At 51.7% G+C, this 21,666-nt stretch overlaps 1 protein-coding gene across 4 annotated transcripts in view; it reads left to right on the top strand.

Annotated features, from left to right (window-relative positions):
• Eip75B (Ecdysone-induced protein 75B) overlaps positions 1 to 10,831 on the top strand; it is a 67,196-nt gene extending 56,365 nt beyond the window's left edge. The window contains exons 1-6 of one of the 4 annotated variants that reach the window (XM_050191327.3): positions 5,210 to 5,473; positions 6,059 to 6,147; positions 7,346 to 7,490; positions 8,501 to 8,739; positions 9,053 to 9,452; positions 9,544 to 10,831. In XM_050191327.3, coding sequence (XP_050047284.1) covers positions 5,383 to 5,473; positions 6,059 to 6,147; positions 7,346 to 7,490; positions 8,501 to 8,739; positions 9,053 to 9,452; positions 9,544 to 10,454 — 1,875 coding nt within the window. In that variant the 5' untranslated portion in view covers positions 5,210 to 5,382 and the 3' untranslated portion in view covers positions 10,455 to 10,831. Of the gene's footprint in view, positions 1 to 5,209; positions 5,474 to 6,058; positions 6,148 to 7,345; positions 7,491 to 7,596; positions 8,043 to 8,110; positions 8,296 to 8,500; positions 8,740 to 9,052; positions 9,453 to 9,543 lie in introns of those variants that run through there. The other 3 variants (XM_050191328.3, XM_050191329.3, XM_050191330.2) reach the window with 3 other exon arrangements.
• The last annotated feature ends 10,835 nt before the right edge of the window (positions 10,832 to 21,666 follow it).

Below are 21,666 nucleotides of genomic sequence, written 5' to 3'. Positions count from 1 at the left end.
CTGCAGAGGTGTTAAGTGAAAGTCAGATTGGTAAAAAAATAGTATCCTTTTTTCTTCTTCTTTTGCGTGTATAAAGAGAGGGGGGGAGGTGGAGGGTCACGGCGTGTTCTTCCCTGCGTGGGCGCACTTCTAGAGTCATTTCACAATCTGCTCGTTCAACATGTTCATTTCCGTGTCGAAAAGCTTTTCGTTCGTAATAACTGCTTTTCTTATTGAACGGAGGCTTCGCTATAATCTCGTTCTGTCTCAGAATTGGTCGCCGCCTGTATAAAGAACGATTTTGCACAAGCACAACTTAGTGAAACGTGGCGCTCACATGAGAATTGACCTTTTCGACACTTCGAAAGCTGTTGAATTCTCCATGGCAAGTTCGTTCGAGATAGCTTTTACGTCGTGATTGAACGGTGGAACAATGCGCAGTTCGCCGTGCTCATCCGCCCGCTTTGTAGTTTCGCAGAAAGGCCGGTGTGACTAGGCGTTCATTGAAATACAACTCTTCTGCCTCAGAAACGCTATGCGGCGATCACTTTCTGCGCACAATATACCGATGTGTGCTTATGCGATATAAGAACGAATATTTCCGAGATGCTATAGTAGCGGATGCTTCGGTTCCAAGCACGCTATATAATTTTAGTGAACGTACTTGCTTTCCAGCAATTAACTTGTTGGTTTTCAGTTTAGAACCCAGTTGTGCTGTAACTGATAACGTCGAGAGCATCACCTTGCTTGGCAACTCCGAACGAGAAATCTAGTGGACTGTTAGGAATGCACATCGAACCACGATGTTTAAAAAGCCACGATGTCTGGACCGTAAAAATGAAAGCCGTCGGTGGTCGCGACCAAGCCAGACCAGAGATAGCTGAATAAAATAAAAAGAAAAATACTTCGTAGTTTCTAACTTGTCCTTTCTCTCCGGTCAGCGGTTACATTACAATACCATGGAACACGTGGGGATCGGGTATTTGCACCTCGTATGGCTCTCGCCTGCGCCGGCCGCTGTCAAGTTTTCGTTTACCAATTCTTCCTCCTAATTTTTACAATGCCGTGCCCATAAAGGAACCCCTTTCAGTGAAAGTCGGTAACTCCGTAGCAGCCTGTCGGTCTCAGGTCTAAATAAGGAGGGCAGGCGCCTATCTTTCTCGAGTGCCGATAGCACGACGACGACGGGCGCGTTGAGGTCAGTGAACCACTCGACGCATCCAAACAACGGCAGCAACCCCGGAGAGAGAATAGCGCTGCGGCCAACGTCGCGGGGAGAGAGAGAGAGAAAGCGGGGGTGGGAGCGATTTAGAACAATCAAACAAGGACTGACGATCTGGAGGAAGGTGCTGCAGCTTCCCGACACGGGCATGTGCTCATTGCCGTTTCCAGCCAGTGCAACGCTCTGGAAACAGCTGAAGCATGTGCAGCTTGGGTATGCAGAGATGTCGGCGTGGGCAACACCGGAGGAAGTCCGAGCGCCGCGGCGCTCGGACCGTGTGTCAGAGGAAGTTGTCGACCAAGGCGCCCAGGAAGGCGCTCGCACCCTGCAAAGAAGGGACGGGAGGAGTGGGGCGCACCCACTTTGCGCACTCGCAGACAATGCAGTATGCGCCGCCAAGCCTGTCCGCGCACAGCGGGGCGAGAACCGCGCGTCCTTGTCCTCTTACTTCCTGTCCCTATATTCTGCTTGACTCCCCATTTTGCCGAGCGTTAATCTTGCATCCACGAAAAATTCGCGGTCATGGGGAGGGGGGCGTCAGGAAAGCTCACGGCTTCAGATAGTGATCGCAGCTGTGGTATCGAACACATTTTGCTCTGTGTGCATGCTTTCAATGACTTGAAAGCAAGCGACGATGTGATATGCGCTTGCTTGTTCACCCCCCCCCCCCCCCACTCTCCCCACTTTTTTTTTTTGCTCGGCCAGCTGTTCTAGCGCTTATTTCGCCGCACCTAAGACGCATTATTGGGCGCTTGCGGTCATTAATTGCGATTATTGCGACGGAGTGAGAAATTGTATGGGAAGACGAGTGTCGGCGGACACGGCAAGGAGTTAGCAAAGGCACGCTCATGTAGTAGGTCCCCTAGGAACTGCGAATTTGCTCAGCCCAAAAACGTCGTCCGCAAGGGTGCTGGAACCCTAAAGCTGCAAATAATTGTAGCAACGAGTACCCACGCGCTGCGGTAACCAGTTCACAACACGGATGGCGTCAACTGCTATTTTCTCTTGCAGCGGTATGCATCTGAAACATCCCATTTAGTAACGGAGGTGCGCGAATTGCAGGTCTCGCTTGCGCCAGGCCGCTAGTAGAGACCCGGGTCGGAGCCCCGTGGCGAGGAGGGGTGCGCAGAGCGCGGCGCTCGCACTTTCTCTTCGTGCGGCCGGCGGGATCGAGTTCCTCGACCTGCGATTATCTTCGGGCCCTGACAAAAGGCGCCCGCAGGGGGGGTGGCGGTGAGAGAGGGGCCGGTCAACGGCCGGAAGCGCGAGCGTTGTCCTAGTGACGGGTTCACTTTCCTCCGGACGACGAACCGAGCTGCTCGGTCACCGCGCGGGGCGCTTGCTTCCGCAAGGTCGTCGGCACGCGCTTATGCCACTGCCGCCGTGGCCCTTGCTCCCACACTTTTTGGGACAGACCAGGGGCCGTATCGCAGGCGGCACCAGATAGGCCCCAGTTGGTCCGTTCCCCTAGGCCCCGTGCGAAGACGAAGGCTATTTGCGCTGCGTAGGCAAAGTTGGGCGTCATGCGAACGGCCCCGATAACCCCTCACAAGCAAAGAGAGAACGCGCTTAGCGGAAGGGCGCGTTGATTGAGCGAGCTACGGAGATCAGAAACGCACTGGCTGCCCCTGTTTCACTCGCAGGCAAGAAATGAATCGCTACAAAATTATGGCGTGCGGTAGCTGTGCAAGACGACAACGACTGCATCGTTATGCAAGTGTCTAAGAAATACATAAAAATGCTTGAGGTGTACATGTGATACTGCCAAAAAAAATAATCGTTCAGGTTTTCCTTGGCAATCACAGCCTTATTCTCCCATTCCTTTCTTTGTCTCTATAGAGTGCATGAATTCGTACAATATACCTTTTTCCTAGCAGTGGTAATTGACGCATAAGGAACGTGGCTGCATGCGTAGAAATGTAACTACAGTTTTGCTGTATCGGGAGCGTTCTCATTCCTTGAGCGGCAACTTTATTTTTTTAAGTGCGTCAGTGCCCTTGCAACGACTTGAAACGTAACAAAGCTGGGCGCGTCATACTATTTGTTTAGAGTTCGTGTTGCTCGATGTCGACTTCGCTGAAGACGATATCATTGCACTAGTGGCTACGATCTGGAGGAATCGCAGGCATTCATCGGGCCACATCAGTGCCGCGACGCGCGCTGTAGTATAGAGCCTTGGTGGCGGCAGAGCGTCAGAAATGCGCGGGCGGATTGTCCGGCGAAAGGCGCCAGGGTTTTCCAGTAAGCCAGGGCCGCATTCCGTTCGCACCTGGGGACGCGTGCGAACGAAAACACAACACGGGGCTCTCTGACCGAGTTTCAAGGCTTTCCAGCCGAGCGAGGCAGGCGAGCGGCGTCCAAGGTCAGCCGATGGCAGTGCATCGACCTACGGCCTTGAACGGGCTCTCTCGCAGGTCAGCCCCGTAAGGAGGGGAACTGGGCCATAGCCGGAGTTCTGGGAAGCCGAGGGGTGTGGCGGTGCGCCCACAAAAACCAGTGCGGAGGAGGCATACAAAAGGACCCGCAAAAATGCGGCCGCCTTCCTCGAAAAACGCGCCTTTGTCGGACCCCCCAGCCTCTGGACACGGGCTCCAAGTCGGCGCTTTCGAGTAACTCTGAGCCTGTTGGGCACGCCGCGCACGCTTGCGCAACGCGCGCCTTTTCCTGCTGGTTACCGAAGATTGCGCTCGCTCTGGTACCGCAGAAAAAAATGTAATAGCGGAAGGCTCTCGGGTGGTAAACGACGCGAGGGCGAAAATATGCGTCCAAGAAAGGAAAGGCAAGCGTCGCGAAGCCGCTGCGCTATCAGCCGGGAAGCTGCGTTAGTAACCGATAAGGGGCCCCGCCCCGTTGAGCTAGGCCAAGCGCCGGTGAATGAACACATGAGCACGCAATCAGATTTATGGCTGAAGACATCAACGAGAAAAAGAAAACACCAGGCGATATGCGTTTACTGATATTGCAAGATTCAATAACTTGGCATCGACGCTTCCCTAAGTGCTAAAATCTGAAATACTTTTTTGCTAGATATCAGTAATATTAAAAAAACGTCACGTAAATAGTTTGCGCTGTTAGTAGAAGCAAGCGTGGTTGAAGTGCAGTGCCAATATTGTATGAGCATAAAAAAATGTGGCAAGTACGATGTCAAAAGCAAAACAAATACCAGCTATGTTCATCGTCAACTGGAAGCTCATCGCGACGGCATTTCCTTGTATGTTAAGGGAAGCGTGTACCGAACAGCATTCAAACATTTCAATGCAACACGGCATCGAGTAATAACAGCGACCGCTGTTGCGCTGAATAATAAAGGGTTCAGTGCGGCGCGCGCCGAAGACAAGAAATCAAATGTCGCGCGAGACGCGCCGAGCAGCCGCCGAAAGCGCCGCGAGAAACAGGTGCGACGTGGAACGCGCCCTAGGCCTAAGGCGCGTCACACGGAGTTCAGCAGCGCCGCGCACCAAGAAAGGGCAACTCGGAAAGGCAACGCTTCTTTCTGCTATGCAGCCACGCATCGAGGAAAAACACGGCGCTCCGGGTGCCTGACCTGAGGCGCCGCGTCAACCGGAGAAAACGATGGCGGGAGAGGGAGGGAAAGTGGAGAGGATAACAACCCTGCAAACAAACAGACGAAAAAAAGAAAACACACACACGCGACTCCGAGGGAGCCCAGGGCCCAGGCCCCTGGGCGGAGACAAGTCCGTCCACAGCAATGGCTGCCATGTCAGTGACCGAGCCGCTTTTGTGGCAGCGGGAAGTTTGCACCCTTGAAAAAAGTATTTCACGTGGAGCGTTGACACCAAATATTGATCCATAAAACGCGAGGTTAGCGACACACTGGCGTAGTGGCTGGGTCATCGAACTCCTAAGGGGGCGGGCGCAGTTCCGCCGGGCCAATCAGCTTCCGGCGCCGCGCGCTCCTATTGGCCCTCGCCGGCGCTCACGTCAATCAACATGGCGAGGGAAGGAGCGGAGCCCCGCGCACAAAACTAGTAGCGGTGAACTTGAGCTGTACGATTTGGCCTGCTTTCTCCGCGCCGACAAGTCGGGCTGCGTCGTCGGCCGCGCCGAAACCGGTTTGCCGCCCGTCTACTTTCACTGTCACTCGGAGGAGCGGAAGGAAGCGGCAGTTCTCCGGCGGAGCGCTCTCGTGAACGGATGTGCTAGACCGCCGCTCGCTCGCCATGATTCTCACCGAGAAGGATCTCCAGCTCCTGGCGACGTTGCCGTTCCAGCAGCAGCAGCTCGAGCGAAAGGACGCTGATCTCAAAATAGGTGTGTGTTCCGTGGGCCTCGTCGTCGTCTTTGGCGCACAGGATTACGCACCGACGTCTGTGTGTGGCTTCGCGTGATGATGCTGTCCCTGCGTACTGCCCGCAAACAGTAAGGTTTTGCTGCGTCGTCGCGCGAACCGAGCAGCCGCCGGAGTTGTACGCTGCCGCCGCGGTCCGACCAGCCGCTGGCAGAGGGACTCCGGCGACGGCTCGCCTCCGTGCCGCCCGAAGTCGCCGGCGAAGCCCCGGCTTCGTCGCGCGGCTCCGAGCGGCGTGCTCCTAGGGACTTTTGTTCCCCGAGAGTCGTTGACCCGAATACCCGCGGGTTTCCATGGCGACGAGACGAAAAAATGTTTATCGGAGGAGTTCACTGACCCAGTGTGCAGGCTCGGGAGAGGGAGAAAGCGCGCGCCCCGCGAGTTCGTTGACCGAGTGAGCTAGCGCCGCGTGAGCGCCATCTTGGTTGCTCTTAGCAACGCCGGCGTGGGGAATGGGGAGCAGGCGGCTGGGGAGCGTCCACAAAACATCGCTGAGAAAGCCCCGCTCTGAACCCCTGCCCGTCTTTTTTTCTTTCTTCCTTGTTCAGAATTCGACGGGACCACCGTGTTGTGCCGAGTATGTGGGGACAAGGCCAGTGGCTTCCACTATGGCGTTCACTCCTGCGAAGGATGCAAGGTGAGCGTTTTCTCGCAAATGTAGCCACCTTTTTGAGAATCTTGCAACGGAAGGCGCCTTTTTCAAATACTTGCAGAAAGACGCCAGCCATAGAAATGTCTTACAGCAAAGCAGTTGTTTGTGCCGCTGCAATGACCACAGCTGAATGTACAAAAGTATATGTGCAAACAACTGCTTCGCACACTTGCTCGCACTAGCCCATGTGTTAAGTGTCGTATTGCGAAATGTTTATGTGAAAACAGATAAAAGCTTGCCAATGTTTGTTGTGTTCAATACTGTCAGGCATCTTCGTGACAGCATTGAACACAAATTTAAAGAGATTTTTGTGAGATGACGTTTTGTTCACTAAACACTCGCATGTACCTCCTACTGGAACAAGCTTGTGTGCAAGTGACGTCATCCCAGTATTTCACTTTCCGTGCACTACCCGGCCTGACCCATAAGTTTCATAAAAGGTTCCTCTCATCCGGGCGCACCCATGGGCGAGGAAGCGAACAAAGCGCTCGAAACAGCTTTGTTCGCCTCGAAGCCTTCTGTGTCCCTTTTGTGAACTAGTTTCGCGCTCCCCCAGAATTTGTCCTCTGCTCCAGTTCCCCAAAAGAGCGGCCCGTCACCCTGGCTGTTCCCATAGCGACGAGCAGGTGTGTCCTTGACGCGTTCATTCAACTCTAGGAGGTGAATGCTCTCGCGAGACCCAAAATCACATATTCCAGTGCGGCCATTGGCTGGCCGCCGCGCGCTCCTATTGGCTGCCGTCAGCGGAGATAGAAAGTTATTGGCCCTCTCTTCGTCAGGCCGGGTTGAACGCCCTTCAGGTCAGCGAACCGCGCCATTTTTTTTCGGCGCCGGGGTCACGGTCAAAACAACCCTCCTCTCCTAGGAGCGTCGGAAAAACAAAACTGAGCTATTGGGACGCGGAAAGCTTTGCTCGTCCGGTCACTTCCTGTGCACGGCCCTTGTTTTGGTGCTTGCCACATGCCCCGGAAAGCGGTGCCGCACTTGGCCTCTGCGAGCACCGCTACGCCGGACCTTTTGTGTCGCTTTCGTAGTGCTCTTGTCACGGCTCCAATGCCACTTAGTACACTGCTCTCCGTAAACTATAATTTGTTTCGGGGGTATGCCGTTTGCAAGCTTCTAGTTCAGCTTTCGCACCCTTCCGAAAGCTAAACAAAAGAGCGTTCTTTGTTCTTATTTGCAGGGCTTTTTCCGGAGGAGCATCCAGCAGAAAATTCAGTACCGACCCTGCACCAAAAATCAACAATGCTCAATCCTACGTATCAACAGGAACCGGTGCCAGTACTGCAGGCTCAAGAAATGCATCGCAGTCGGCATGTCTCGTGATGGTAAGTCCGTTTTGATTGTTTACACGAGACAACGGCAAACTATGTGTTTGTAGTTGGCGTCGTGTCTTATGTTCTCCGTATAAAACCGGTGCAATTGTTACTGCGTCAGCTATAGCGTGTTGTAAGGGAGCAGTCGTTTTCATCCGCCGTGGCAGAACCTGGCAGACCACCGACATAGCGCAAACTTCGCGGGCGTCGGGTATCGACAAGGGTATTTGCCTTCTACCCCGATAGATGGCGGAGCGGTCGGCTACGTCGGAAGCTGACTGTTTCCTGCGGTAGATGGCGCACCGTCAAGGTCGACTCAGAAGTAGGTCGCCGCGCGGGCGTTATTAAACAAGTTCAAGGGCAGGAGCTAGAGAGGGAAAGCGGAAAAGGAGTGACGTTATTTCACCGGCGCTTGGCGCTCTTCCTTGTGGCGGCAGCATCGATGGGTAGCGCCGATACGCAGTAGGCACAAGAGCTCGGACCGCGGGCCTGGTGCGACCATGATGATGGCTCCGGATCCTAGGCCGGGGAACACGGGTTACCTGTACTATGTCGACGGAAAACGTAAGCGTGTGTCTATGGAACTGTTCCATCTGTTGATCGGAAAAGCGTAGGGGAGCGGGGAGACTGCGCCGCGCGGTGTCGCGCTCGTTCGAGTCTCGCGTTCGCCGCCGGAGAGCAGTGCGGACGCTGTTCGGCGTGCTCCGCGTGCGCGTGCCCTCGGAAGTGTCGGAGCGCGCGCGTTCGCCGGAGTCGCCGCCGGGACAGTGCCGGTGCTGCTCGTTTCTCGCGCGTTGCGATAGGATGGCCATGCGAGGTACGCGGTCGCTTCGGTTTTGCATTCGATCGGGGAACGTCAGCGTGATGAGCGTATTGTGTAATGTGTAATTAACGTGCGGGCCGCGCCGACGTGCACCTATCTTGTCTCGCTGGTTCGCAGAGTTCGTTAGCGCAAGAAAATGTGATGCAGTTGCGAGTGCGCGTGTCTAATTGTAGTCCTTTTTCTTTCCTTTCGCACGCAGCCGTGAGGTTTGGACGAGTGCCGAAGCGTGAGAAGGCGAAGATCCTCGCTGCTATGCAGAAGGTGAACGCCAGCTCGCAAGAAAAGGCGTTGGCTGTGGAGTTAGAAGACGAAATGCGGCTATTTGAAACTGTGGTGCGTGCACACGAGGAGACCTGCGATTTCACCAGCGACAAGGTTGCACCCCTTCTGGAGCGCGCCCGATCCCACCCCGTCTACACCTTGTGCCCTCCACAGCTGGTAAGTACATTTGCTGTTTCTGGTCATTCGTGAGTGTACCACGAACGCGCTAGCTAGCTCACACAGAGGTCTGGTCAGTGTGGGCATGCTGCAAGTTCATGGTACGCCTCGATTGGAGTTTAGGCCCGAAAGCTTGTGCCTGACATCTCCGCGTTGGTTGTTGTGATGGATCAAGTGAATCGCAATGGCGACAGGTGACACGCACTCTCATCAAGGGCGAGCCACCTGTAGATATTATAATCTTGGGTGTATGCACAACTCGACAGTAACACTGGCATCGGAGATTAAATTTCTGTTCGCCGTTCTCCTGCAGGCATGTCCGCTGAACCCTACTACGCAACCAGCCGAAGGCAATGGAGCCCCGCGGCTAATGGAGGACTTCTCCGAACGCTTCTCCCCTGCAATCCGCGGTGTGGTGGAGTTCGCGAAGCGTATTCCTGGCTTCAGTCTCCTGGCACAAGATGACCAAGTGACGCTGCTCAAGGCTGGCGTGTTCGAAGTACTCCTGGTGCGGTTGGCCTGCATGTTTGACAACCGTAGCAGCTCCATGGTGTGTCTCAACGGCCAGGTGCTCCTTCGCGAGTCGCTGCATTCGGCCAGCAACGCCCGGTTCCTGCTTGACTCCATGTTCGACTTCGCCGACCGGCTCAACTCCCTGGGCCTGTCGGACGCCGAGCTGGGGCTTTTCTGCTCCGTCGTGGTCATTGCACCCGGTGAGTACTGTCGCACGCTCAGAGCCCGACTGTGTCAGCGCGCTGTTATGGGCGACCTCAAATGACGGTGTCCCCTCTTGTCATTGTACAGACCGGCCCGGACTCCGAAACGTTGACCTGGTGCAGAAAATGCAGCGGCGCCTGAGCGAGGTGCTGCAAAAGGCCGTTGCCGCGGGCCACCCCGACCGACCGCAGCTTTGCGCCGAACTGCTCAAGAAGGTGCCCGACCTGCGCACGCTCAACACGCTGCATTCGGAGAAACTGCTGGCCTACAAGATGGAGCCGGCGACGCCCCCGTACCTGGAGCAGTGGGGCACGTCCGAAGACTGGAGCCCGGCCAGCCCACACTCAGTGGCCTCGTCGACCAACTCGCTAGATGGTGCCAAGAGTCCCGTGCGCTCGGGCTCGTTCTCAAGCAGCACCGACTACTCGCCGGACAGCCCAGCCAAGCCGTTCGCCAAGGTGCGCCGGCTCGACTCGCCCACGGACTCTGGCATCGACAGCGGCAAGGAGCCCGGCTGCTGCACGCCCAGCGCGTCTGTGTGCTCGAGCCCGCGTTCGCTGGACGACAAGGCGGCCGACGAGCCGGACCGTGCCGACGAGGACATGCCGGTGCTGAAGCGTGCGTTGCAGGCGCCGCCGCTCGTCAGCCCGCACCAGCTCATGGAGGAGGCGTACCGGCACCACAAGAAGCTCCGTGCTGTGCGCAAGGAGGCCGCTTCGAGCTCGGCAGACCTGGCCTCGAGTCACAGCACGCTCGTGGGCCGGCTGCAGCAAGCCCCGCGCTTCCTCAACGAGCAGCAGCTAAAGCGCACCGACCTCATTCATAACATCATTATGCGCAACGAGGGTCCGCAGGGCTTCTTCCAGGGCTGGGGCTCGCCACCACGTTGCCCCTACAGCCCGCAGCCCAGCCCGCCGCTAGTCCCGACCCAGGACGGGCCGCAGCCGCTCAACCTATCCAAGAAGCCCCCCACGCCGCCGCTCAAGACAGAGACGTAGGCCCCATCCCCCCACCAGTGTACATAGGGCGCACGGACGCATAACTTATCACGCGAGGACTGTACAGAAGGGTAATATAAGTTATGGTGGACATCATCCACGATGGCGCTGCTGCTGTTGCGGGAGCCAGTATTATGTGCAATCATTTGTTCCCTGTTGTGTGTCTGTCTTGGTGTGCTTTCATTATTTATGGAGCTCGTCTTTAGCAAGGTGTTGTAAATTATCGAACGTATGTATGTGCGCGTGCATGTGTGTGTGCATGTCCGGTGATGCTGTCTTTTAGAGTGTTGTCGGTACTCTCCCGTTTCATCATTCTGTACAAAGGCTCCTTTCAAGCCATTTCTTCAAGAATAAAAAAAAGGAACGGTACAGCCTGACGCTGTTGTAGTGTCTCTTATTCGTCAGTTTTGGAGCCTAGTGAAAATGCGTAGTAAAGCTCTGGGTAACAGTGGGCCCCTGACCTCCGCCCACCGTAACCCCTGCTGCTCCAACTAAGATTGTTGCTTTTGTATTTGGTTGCTGAAGAGCTGACGCCCGTCACCGTGACGTGCGTCGGCTGTTCCACGTTATCTTCCCTGTTGGCTAATAAGCACAGCGACTGCTACACCATGTGGGATGTTGCTCTCAAAAGTTTTCGCTCCAGTACATTGTAGTTGTGTATTCCTTGGAGAGCTTGGGCACAGATAGCTGCGTGAGTGCTAGGAATTTAATGACTGCAAGAAAATTAAGTGGCCCACATATGTACGCATGAAAAAGTACGTTGAGTCCCACATGTTAGCTGCATTCTCTGCCTTGTTATTAGTCAAACAGTGGCCTGAGTTAGAATATTCCTTGTGGCCGTTGCATCTTGCAACACTGATTTACTTAACTAATACTACTGTCGACTTGGGGCTTTCACACTTTAGTGGTTATGATACGCAGTTGCATAAGCTATTTAGCTATACGCGCAATCTGCGAAGTTGATAGGTGAAAGGTAACAGAAGACCAAGCATGGTGAGCGCAACGCTTATCACCATCTGTGTGATTAAAAACTTCCTGTTCGCAACTGCCAGTTCAACTAAGAAAGGTAGGAACCCACGTGTCGAGCCTCCCTCAGAAAGGGTACCTGAGTGTTTGCAGCAAGGGTGCTGTCGGATAATAGGGTGCTCGTAGTATCCCACAAAATGCAATTCATTCAAATAATGGTAAGTAGTTCTAACCTTTGAAATTTGCGGTATTATTGCCAGTGCTTTGTCGTTACCGACGTTAAATCTATAAATGTTGGCAATACGCATCCGTCGAGTTTTCGAACATCTGTCAGTCTTTGCAGGAGGCATTCTGACGGTTATCACCTTGTAATAAACTGAGCGGAAAGGCCTCCGTAAGTTGCTGGGACCCAGAGTTCACTGACCCTGATGTCACAGAGGACGAAATAACTTGATACTAGGGGCGACTTGAGTGTAGCGACGGAACGGTGCACTAGGTTGTGGCACGTGTGGGAAAGATTCCTGGTCAACGTCGCAAGATCTAATCGTCGAGCAAGCTTTCTCGAGCTGCGAGGACAAGATTGTTGCCCATCACATGCGTTTTCTTTACCTGCACCTGAATGTGCTTGCAGAATTGCAATTCGATGCCACGTGAATGCTGCCTTCGTGACCGAGATACTCTGTCATGTACCCGTACGCGGCAGAATAATGTAGCCCTCGCGGCGGTAAGAGCAGCCATGTTAACGTCATATCATGAAACATGAGACCACAGTAACTGTTGCACTGTGAACTGAACGGATATGCTTCCTTGCGTTATTTAGCACGCATGGTGAAAAGGGCGTTAGCCGAGAATTCTCGCCCGACCACTCGGAATTGGTGATCACACTTTCAGTCAGCAGATGTAAGTATAGAATGGCTATATCAGCCCAGGAAACAGTCCATCGAGCATTTTATGTTCTAAAACATGTTAACACTGCAATGCCTCTTGGAGTATAAATGACACCCTAAATTATTACATTAAGATGAGTTTAAAATTAACAAAACATTTTATATAATATTTAAAACGCAAAAAAATAAACAAAAAACTTGGAAGGTGTCGGCACTTTCCTGGGACTTCTCTTTTTACAGACGTTCAATCAAGTTCGTTTGAATCATAGGTTGTAGCGTTGCATGCAATATACGTTCATTATTCAGGTACCATTTGCAGTGCGAGTAAAGAGTGCAATTAATCAGAATTTCTTTATCAGTAATGCCGCAAATTACAAAACTATTGGAGCACATAGGTACTGGATTCACACGACTTAAACCAAGAATAGGCATTTTGCTATACCCTACGCCAAGAGCCGCAGCACCGTGGTTCATTTAACGAAAAGAAAATATCATGACAGTTAATATACGTACAAGTGAGTGCGACGTGCAACCACTCTGTAGCCCGTTTCTAAGCACGGTGTAGCCAAGAAAGTACATTCTGGAGCGTGCGTTATACTACCTCTACAGGTCCAGGTGAGCCTGGAAACAAACGAACTTATCGTAGTCGTTTTTTTTTTACTTGCGCGCATTGTAATTTATGCTGATAATACATGATCGTGTATTGCAATACCGGAGAAGGCATCTTCCATACGTTCACGTAGCTAGCTTTCAGTTCTCTTCCTTCGGTCTATTTTCTATCGAATATCTAAGGTTTAACCAGGTTTAACTGCACGCTTATCATAACATACACAACGAAGTCGACAAAGGAGCAGGAGAAGATGAAGGTCAGCATGCATCTCCGTCGCTCAAAAGACATGATTACTCGGGTAAGTCAAGGTCATAGAGAATTGTTCCGGGTGTTTTCTTTATTCTTTTCTTCCTTTTCTTTTGTTTTTTAACCTCCCCGTGTACAGCTGACATAACCTGTTAACGCAACTTTGGTTGACCTCAGGATTTTAGCGTTGACGAAACTGCGATAATGAAGCAACTAGCCGTATCGGACGACGTGCTCAATGAAATAAAGATACGCATTGCGATCAACAACCGAGCTTTGTTATTGGGTAAATAAGCGCATCGTAACTATACAGAAGAAACGGGGACTGAATTCGCAAAACTTTTTGTTCTTAAGTGCTATTTGTCGTAGGCCAGTCCACTTCGCTGATAATATGTCCAGCATCAAGAATGGCTGGAATTCGCTCTTGCGAACTATTCTGTAGCATAAGAGCTCTTTGTGAATAGGGACCCAGAATCATGCAACTCCAACTGGCCACACAGCCGCTAGTGTTGCGAAACGAATCCGAGTATCACTGCTCCTGTTTTAATGATTCACATCTACCAATGAATCGAATTCCCAAACTACGAAAACCTAATCTCGGATGACAAACAGCTGAAACGCATTAACGAAGGGGTGGAAGTGCGCAAAACGTTAACTCATCAAGTGGATTGCCCAAAGAGTTCAATAATCTGCCCTCTGTTCTGAACGACGCAAACGCAGGTATTGGAAGGAAAGTTGCATGAATAACGCTGAGCGTCCAATAGTTCGCACGCCGCAATACTCGGAATAGAAGCGACTCCCGTTACCGCGAATCTGTATGACACTTTGGCGGACAGTACTCGTCCCGACCTTTGGTGCCCGGCCCCATCACGAGGCTCCGTGCGCAACTCACGGCGCGAACGTCAGACGCATGCGACTACAGTCCGCGCCTGATGGCTCGAATGTCTCGAGAAGGAATGGTTCAAGAACCGGCAATCATTGTGGCGGGCCGACGGCCAAGTGGGTAGCCTCTTTTGCGCGCTGCATGATGCAAGGAGCTCTTTTAGGTGGCCACTGTAAAAGAGAGAAGAAAACGTGCAGCTCGCTTTAACCGAAGGACGTTGGCCGCGTGATTCTGGTTTGAGGCTCGCGAGAAGGCGAGCATGTCTATTATGGTTGTTTTCTGCCCCTGGGCTGGCGGCCTGGTCAATAAATGTTAGCCAGGCAAATTCAGAACGGCCACCAGCTTGCCTCAAAGGTTACGCGTATTTTCTGCCTGTGAGCAAACAGAAGGACCATCGTTTCAACCCCGACAGATGAAGGACAGTGCGCAGACGATCCGCAGCGCACAGAGAGAGAGAGAGAGAAGGGAAGACAGAAAGGCAGGGAGGTTAACTAGACTGAGTCCAGTTTGCTACCCTACACGTGGGGAGGGGAATGGGGAGTGAAAGAGGGAGAGAGAGAACTTAGCACAATCATTTGCTTGGTCGTTGCACGACATTCTCGAGTAGAAGCCAGGGCAGTAAAATATACAATGGCGTGAAGCGTGGCTGCAGCTAGAATCAACCACCAGGGCCCGCATTCAGAATTTAATTAAAAATTAAATTATGGGGTTTTACGTGCCAAAACCACTTTCTGATTATGAGGCACGCCGTAGTGGAGGACTCCGGAAATTTCGACCACCTGGGGTTCTTTAACGTGCATCTAAATCTAAGTGAACGGGTGTTTTCGCATTTCGCCCCCATCGAAATGCGGCCGCCGTGGCCGGGATCGCATTCAGAATGGTTGTCGTTCGTAAGTGCTCTTTGCGGTTGGCCGACAGTGTTTGCGAATAATGTGTCCAATAATGAGGAGAAGAAAGAGAGAGGGGCCTCTTTAGTGAATACTGGAGAGGCTTGACTGGCGGCATGCCTAGCATACTAGTCCAGATCGGTCTGATGAGAAACGATATGATAACGTCACTGATACACAACACATACAAAACACACCATGGCACTCAACAAACTTAGGTATCTCTTAGAGACCATGCAGTGTCTCCAAGGGAGGTCAAAGTGTATTCGTTGCGAGATATGCACTGGCAGCGTTAGACCATGGGTCGAGTACATAACGCGAATGGAGAGAGTGTAGAAAAGCTAAACGAAAGTGTTTTGTTGACTCGAAGGTCTGATACCCGCTCCCTTATTCTTTCTCCTTTATTACTTTATGCACCCCGCGCGATGTCACGAGGAGATGCTACTCCGAACTGGTAGTGTAGGTGCAGCTTGAACAGCTTTGCTGAATGCAAAGCTTTCTATCTTTGCCTGTAGTTATACAACTAAGCAGTGCCGACGCAAAAAGTATAGGAGGAGTACGAGGACGAATTGTTGAAAACAAGGAGAACGCCGCGGCAAGCGTACGTAACTGTGTCGTGTTGCGGTGAACCCGAGCTGAAATCGCAAAGCTTTTCATTCGTAAGTGCAGCTTCCTATTGTCTGAGCGCCTTCGATAATATATGTCAAACATAACGGCAGAATGACAGCTGCTCTTGAGAACAGTTCTAGAGTAAACACTTTTGGGGGAAATAAGGACTCTGGACCGTTGTCTCGCGGTCGAAGTGCAGACACAACAAAGGGTGGCAAAGTTGAAAGGTCAAGATACGAACACTAAAGTACTTACATAATTACAGTGTAACAGTATATGCAGGTGTTTCAGCAAGGACTACGCAAAACAGTGCAATGGAGGAAAAGAGGTTATTTTTGGGGTGAAGCATTATTCGTGCCGGAGGACGACAGTAATTCCGCGATATTCGCTGATTTACCTTCTAATAGAGTGAAGTTAACTAATTAGCTGTTTCATCACTTATACCTGAAGAGACTTGTTGCAACTTCATAAGGGGCCAACAAACAAAGACACCAAGGACAGCACAGGGGAAATTACTTGTACTTACTAATTGAAATAAAGAAATTATAAATTAGTGGAAATGAAAGTAGATGAAAAAAACAACTCGCCGCAGCTGGGGAACGATCCCACGTCTCCGTCCACTTTCATTTCCATTAATTTATAATTTCTTTATTTCAATTAGTAAGTACGAGTAATTTCCCGTGTGTTGTCCTTGGTGTCTTTGTTGACCTCTTATGTTATGATTAGTAAAAATCGAGCCCCTCGGTTAACCCCCTTTCTTCTCGTTCTGTTGCAACTTCGGGACTGAAGCAAGTCATTGTTAAAGACAAGGGCCAGTATTCACAAAAAGCTCTTACACTAGAATTGTTCATAAGAGCACATTTCAGCCGATCCCGATGATGGACATACAAATAGCCAAGGCGACCAGACAATGGCAAATAATATGTATAAACGAAACGCTTTCTGGAATACAGCCCAAGTTTACTTAGTAATGTTTCAGAGACTAGCGCAAGCTTCCAGATTGGATTGGATTGGAAAAACTTTAATGAAACTCCTGCAGGACGCACGTCAGCACGCAGTGAGCGTCTCCCATGCAGGGACCGACAGGGAGTACCTGGCGGCCATCTACCGATAAAGTTTACCATGAGATACGTTGATGCTCCCTATGCATTTGTCCCACTGTACGTAAGAAGGTGGTTCTCTGGGCATATAATAAGCAAAACGCCAAATCATTTCGCCGCAAGTTTGCGGCCGGATACATGAAAAGTATAGTGGTATGGTATCGGAACACGTATCGCGGGACATGTATTGAGAAGTCGACTGGCTTCTTCACCGAGATTGTAGCATATGTCCTGAAGTAAGTAAAGGGCTAATTAGTAGACTTGGGCTAAATAAGTTTTTACAGCACCCCACAATTTCAGATGCCCGCCGAATGGATTTTATGACAACAATTAAAAAAAAACATTGAAACAATACAACCTTGCTATCTGCACGGCATAGTTTCTTTTTCTCTTTCACGTTATTCCACGTTATTTCACGTTATTATCAATCGAAGCCTTATTTGCTTTTGAGGTCTGCCACAGACTAACGCGCTCGCGTAGGTGGGTCACAGTTCCCGTCTAAATAAGCGAGAACGGCGAAACTCGTTCTGCTCGGCATCAACTAAACTGATTTTGATGAAGTTTGTTGCAGGCAGAAGGACAAGGTAAAATGTACCAATTCATAATTGCGTGGCTGTAAATATAGTTTTCAGGCCACCCAAACTTGCACAAATGCGGCCTCCGCTGTGCTCCTAAGAAGTCGGAACACCTCGTCCTCAAGTCAAGAACGAGAGGCAGACCACCTGTCTACGATGAAGCCGATCCCAACGTCACCCTCAGTGGAACGCCCATTCCAAAAGTGCAAACCCTGCGAGTTCTGGGGCTACACGTACACAAAGACGGGTCTGGGGCGGCCACCCTCCCGAAACTACAGCGAACGCTATCACAGCTCACGCATCTCGTCAGGAGAGGTGCAAGTAATAGAAGCGAACTTAAAGAACAAGACACGCTACGCGTGATGCAAGCACTCCTCACCAGTCGAATAACATACGTCACGCTCTACCTCGCGCTGAAGAATGCAGAGGTAGATAAAATTAACATTCAAATACCCAAAGCCATCAAAATCGCCCTGGGCCTACCATCTACGGCTTCGACTACGAGACTTCTCAAGATGGGCGTACACAACACCTAGCAAGAACTAGCTGAAGCTCATAAAGCCAGTCGATTAGAACGACAGAAGCTCACGCCCGCCGGAAGATCAGTGCTGCAACGGCTGAGCTACGGTGAAACATTTATAGCCACCACGCACCGAAAAGAAAGAATTCCTTCAAACCTCCGCGAATCCCTGTGCATAGCCCCAATTCCACGCAACATGCACCCCACGTACCACAAGGAAAGAAGACAAGCCCGAGTGGATGCTCTACGGTGAAGACACAGGCAAGATCCGGACGCCAGATACACCGACGCAGCCAAATACCCGCAAAGAAACGCTTACGCCCTGAGCGTCGTAGATTCTCAGGGCAGAGAGCTAGCGTCTGCCACAGTACGTGCACAAAACCCCGAGACTGCAGAAGAGACGGCGATCGCCCTAGCAACTGCCACCTGCATGGACGCAGTTGTCATCTTCTCCGATTCTGAAGCAGCTGTCAGGAACTACGCTAAGGGTCGTGTGTCGATAGAAGCACTGAAGATATTGAAGCACCGCAGCACTCCGATCCCCTACACCTGCGTGACATGGGTTCCTGGGCACGAGGGGCTGGAGGGGAACGAAGCGGCACACGCCGCGGCCCGAGGCCACACCTGCCGGGCCAAGCCTTCCTGCTCTCGAGACGCCCGGTCTGCGTCAGCGGAGGCAGAGACCGTACCCATCACCTACTCAGGGATCCTTCAACATCACAGGCTGAAACGCAGGGTGTACCCACCACTTCACCCAAAGCTCAACAAAGAAGAAAGCACTACACTCAGAAGACTGCAAAGTAATACTTACATCCACGGAATCCTTATGCATAGACTATACCCAACGCTACAAGGATACCACTTCCTAATGTGCGGCGTACCGGACACCTTAGGGCACCTGATCCTCGAATGTCCATGGCATCTAGACAAAGACGCATTGCCTTCACCGAGAGACTGTTGTAACGCCAGACAAGAAAGCGAAAACCTCATAGAAACGTGGAAGACCAAGCTCGTCTCCGAGGACCTGGAACAACAACGACGCCTCGTCGCCAGGACCAAGGAGGCAGCGAAGGGCAGGGGGTTCCTGGAATGAGGAGACCTCCCACCGAGAGTAGAACCGGGGCTTACCACGGGATACTGTTTCGAAAATAAAAGTTTATTCCTCCTCCTACAAAATTGCGTTGGGCCTGTCCCCCTCCACGTCCACAGTGAAATTACTCAATATGGGAGTTCACAACACGTGGAAAGAGCTCGTAGAAGCGCACAACGTCAACCAACTGGAGAGACTAGAGCTAATAAAAACGGGAAGAGCCCTGCTCCAAGATCTGGGCTACCAAGTCGAAGATTAGAGGCACCTACCTCAGCGTATCCCACACGAGATCAGAGACAAGCTACACATAAGTACCATTCCCAGAAACATGCATCCCGAGTACAAGGAAAGGAGACAGGCGAGAATACAGGCGCTCAAGCACATAGTGAAATACACCAAGAGCAAAGAAAATGTGAGATACACGGACGCAGCTGCGTACAGAACAAACAACCGATTTGCAATCAGCGTGGTCGACGAGAAGGGCGAAGAACTTACAGCCACATCCATACGTGCCAAGGACGCGAGCACAGCAGAAGAGCTGGGCATAGCCCTGGCCATCACAACGTGCAAGAAGACCCTGGTTACCGTGGTGACGGACTCGCAAGAAGCATGCAGAAGGTATGTGAACGGAAGGATCGGAAAGGCAGCCCTTCAGGTCTTGACCAACACCGAGATAGAAACAGCACAAATCCTCTGGACGCCGGGACACGAATCTCTCGCAGGCAACCAGGCGGCGCACGCCGCGGCTCGAGATCATGCACGCCGAGCCATCTCCGACACGCAGAGAACATCGACCAACGACTGTGACGAGGATGCTGAACGGATATCCAAGAAGTACTCGGATATCCTGGCGCACTACAGGAAGCAGAGGCGTCGCTACCCGCCCGCGCATAAGACAATGAGTAGGGAACAAGCAGTAACCTGGGGAAGACTCCAGGCTGGAACCTACCCACACGGAACACTGCTGCACGCCATGTATCCGGGCACCTACGGGCGAGACTGCAAGTTCTGCCCGCCGGACACGCCCAACACCTTGCGCCATATGGTGCTGGAGTGCAGGAATAACCGCGAGATACCACTGTCATCCTCACCACCAGGCGATAACATGCAAAAAGAAGCGGATTCAGAAGAAGAACAGGAAGACCAGTGGGAGGCTCTGCTGGTGACGCAAGACCGTGACAGCCAGCTGCGGTTGGTGAACAGGGCTCGGGCAGCGGCAGCGAGCCATGGCTACCTGGACTGAGGAGGCCACCCACCTTTGGGCTCAAGAAGCCTGGTCTAGCAATAAAGTTTATTTCTCTCTCTCTCTCCCTTAATAAGGGTGTGGACTCTAGGCTTTGAGTAAACCTGCCAGCTATGTCATTTGCCTCTTCCTTCCGTCATGATCGTCACCCGTGTGCTTCCTCTTTCTTTCCCTCTTCCCCCATGGCAGAGTAGCTGGCTAGAGGAATGCAGCTCAGGCAGACCTCTCCGTATTTCTCATGATAGTAAACTTCTCTCGTTCTACGAATTGCTGGAAAGAGATTTTTGATCAAGACCACGAAGTTTGTTTGTAGATTTGAATAAGAATAATAAAGAATAGTGGGAGAATTGAATAAAGAATAATAAAGATTGTAACTCGGTAATTTAAGAATAGGAGAAAAGGGTAACATAATTTTATAAATTGCATCTATTGGAATATCTACAATGTCTTTTGAAATAGCAAGAAGTACTCCCGCTCGACGACGCTCTGTACGATCACAGCGATAGATAGCAAAAAAAAAAAAAAAAAGCATGAGCGGCAAGGAGAACACGGGGGAACCGCCAAGTTTCGGTTAGTACGATTATTTTGAGAGTTCACGTGCCTATTGCGGATGTTAAGCAGTTATACTTATTGTGAAAGATGCCGGGGAGCATGGGGGGGGGGGGGAGGGTTAGGGGCATAGTAAAGAGAACGTAAGTTTGACATGATGCTGTTCTACTCCGGTGGCCACTGCGTGTGGCGCGGCTGAGCCGGGCCGTATTGTGAAAGCGATCGGCGATTAGTACAGAGTCTAGGTGCGCCGAGGGCTCATAGCTTCGCGTGCGCTTTGTTCTCGCCGCTTCTCGCATTGAGGCGAGAGGCAGCACGAAGGTCAATTAGCACGTAGCTCCTGCGGCTCTTTCTCACGCCAGCGTTTTGACAACGATAGTGCGCGGTCATTGAGTGAGATGCGTTTATGTTTACCTGTGCGCGCGTGACACCTTGCTTGTTAATTTAGTTAATAATTGGATGTTTACGAGTCTATACGGTCAATAAAACTACTATCCTTACTTCGTACAGCTGTCTACTAATTTGCTATCGCAATCGATGCTACGCCTCACGCGCGAAACTACGACATTTTTGTGCCTTGTTTCCTTATAATATGACATGTGCCTCCTAAGATTAAACTGCCACGCCGTGACCTCTCTTGGAGTTCAGCAAGTCGCCCTTTTAGGCCACTCCTCTGAATCCCCTCCTGTCGTTGAATTACAACACAACGTAAACAAACCGGTGCGCCAACACACGGTGGAACGATGCCCAACGATGCAAAAGACACTGCCTCCTTTGTATAAGGAGAGAGTCACCAGCGCACCTTAAAGCAGGATGATGAACTGAGTGCGCGTACTCCGCAGGTACGGCAAGTATTAAGGGCAGAAATGAGAGAACGCAAAACGCCCCAACAACTCTTGGAAGACCAAACAGAGAGCCGCAGTTCTATAGTCACCGTTTACTTATGGCTGTGCTTCGCACTCAGCAGCACGCTGCAGACGTTTCTGGGCACTTGGCGGGCCTGTCTTCCGCGCGATGCCAGCCGTTGCTAGAGAAAACTCACATATA

Source organism: Dermacentor andersoni, chromosome 1 (genome assembly GCF_023375885.2).
Source record: "Dermacentor andersoni chromosome 1, qqDerAnde1_hic_scaffold, whole genome shotgun sequence".
In the NCBI taxonomy this organism is placed as follows: domain Eukaryota; kingdom Metazoa; phylum Arthropoda; class Arachnida; order Ixodida; family Ixodidae; genus Dermacentor; species Dermacentor andersoni.
Note: the sequence above shows the minus strand (reverse complement) of the source record. Positions and strands in the feature narration are given on the sequence as shown.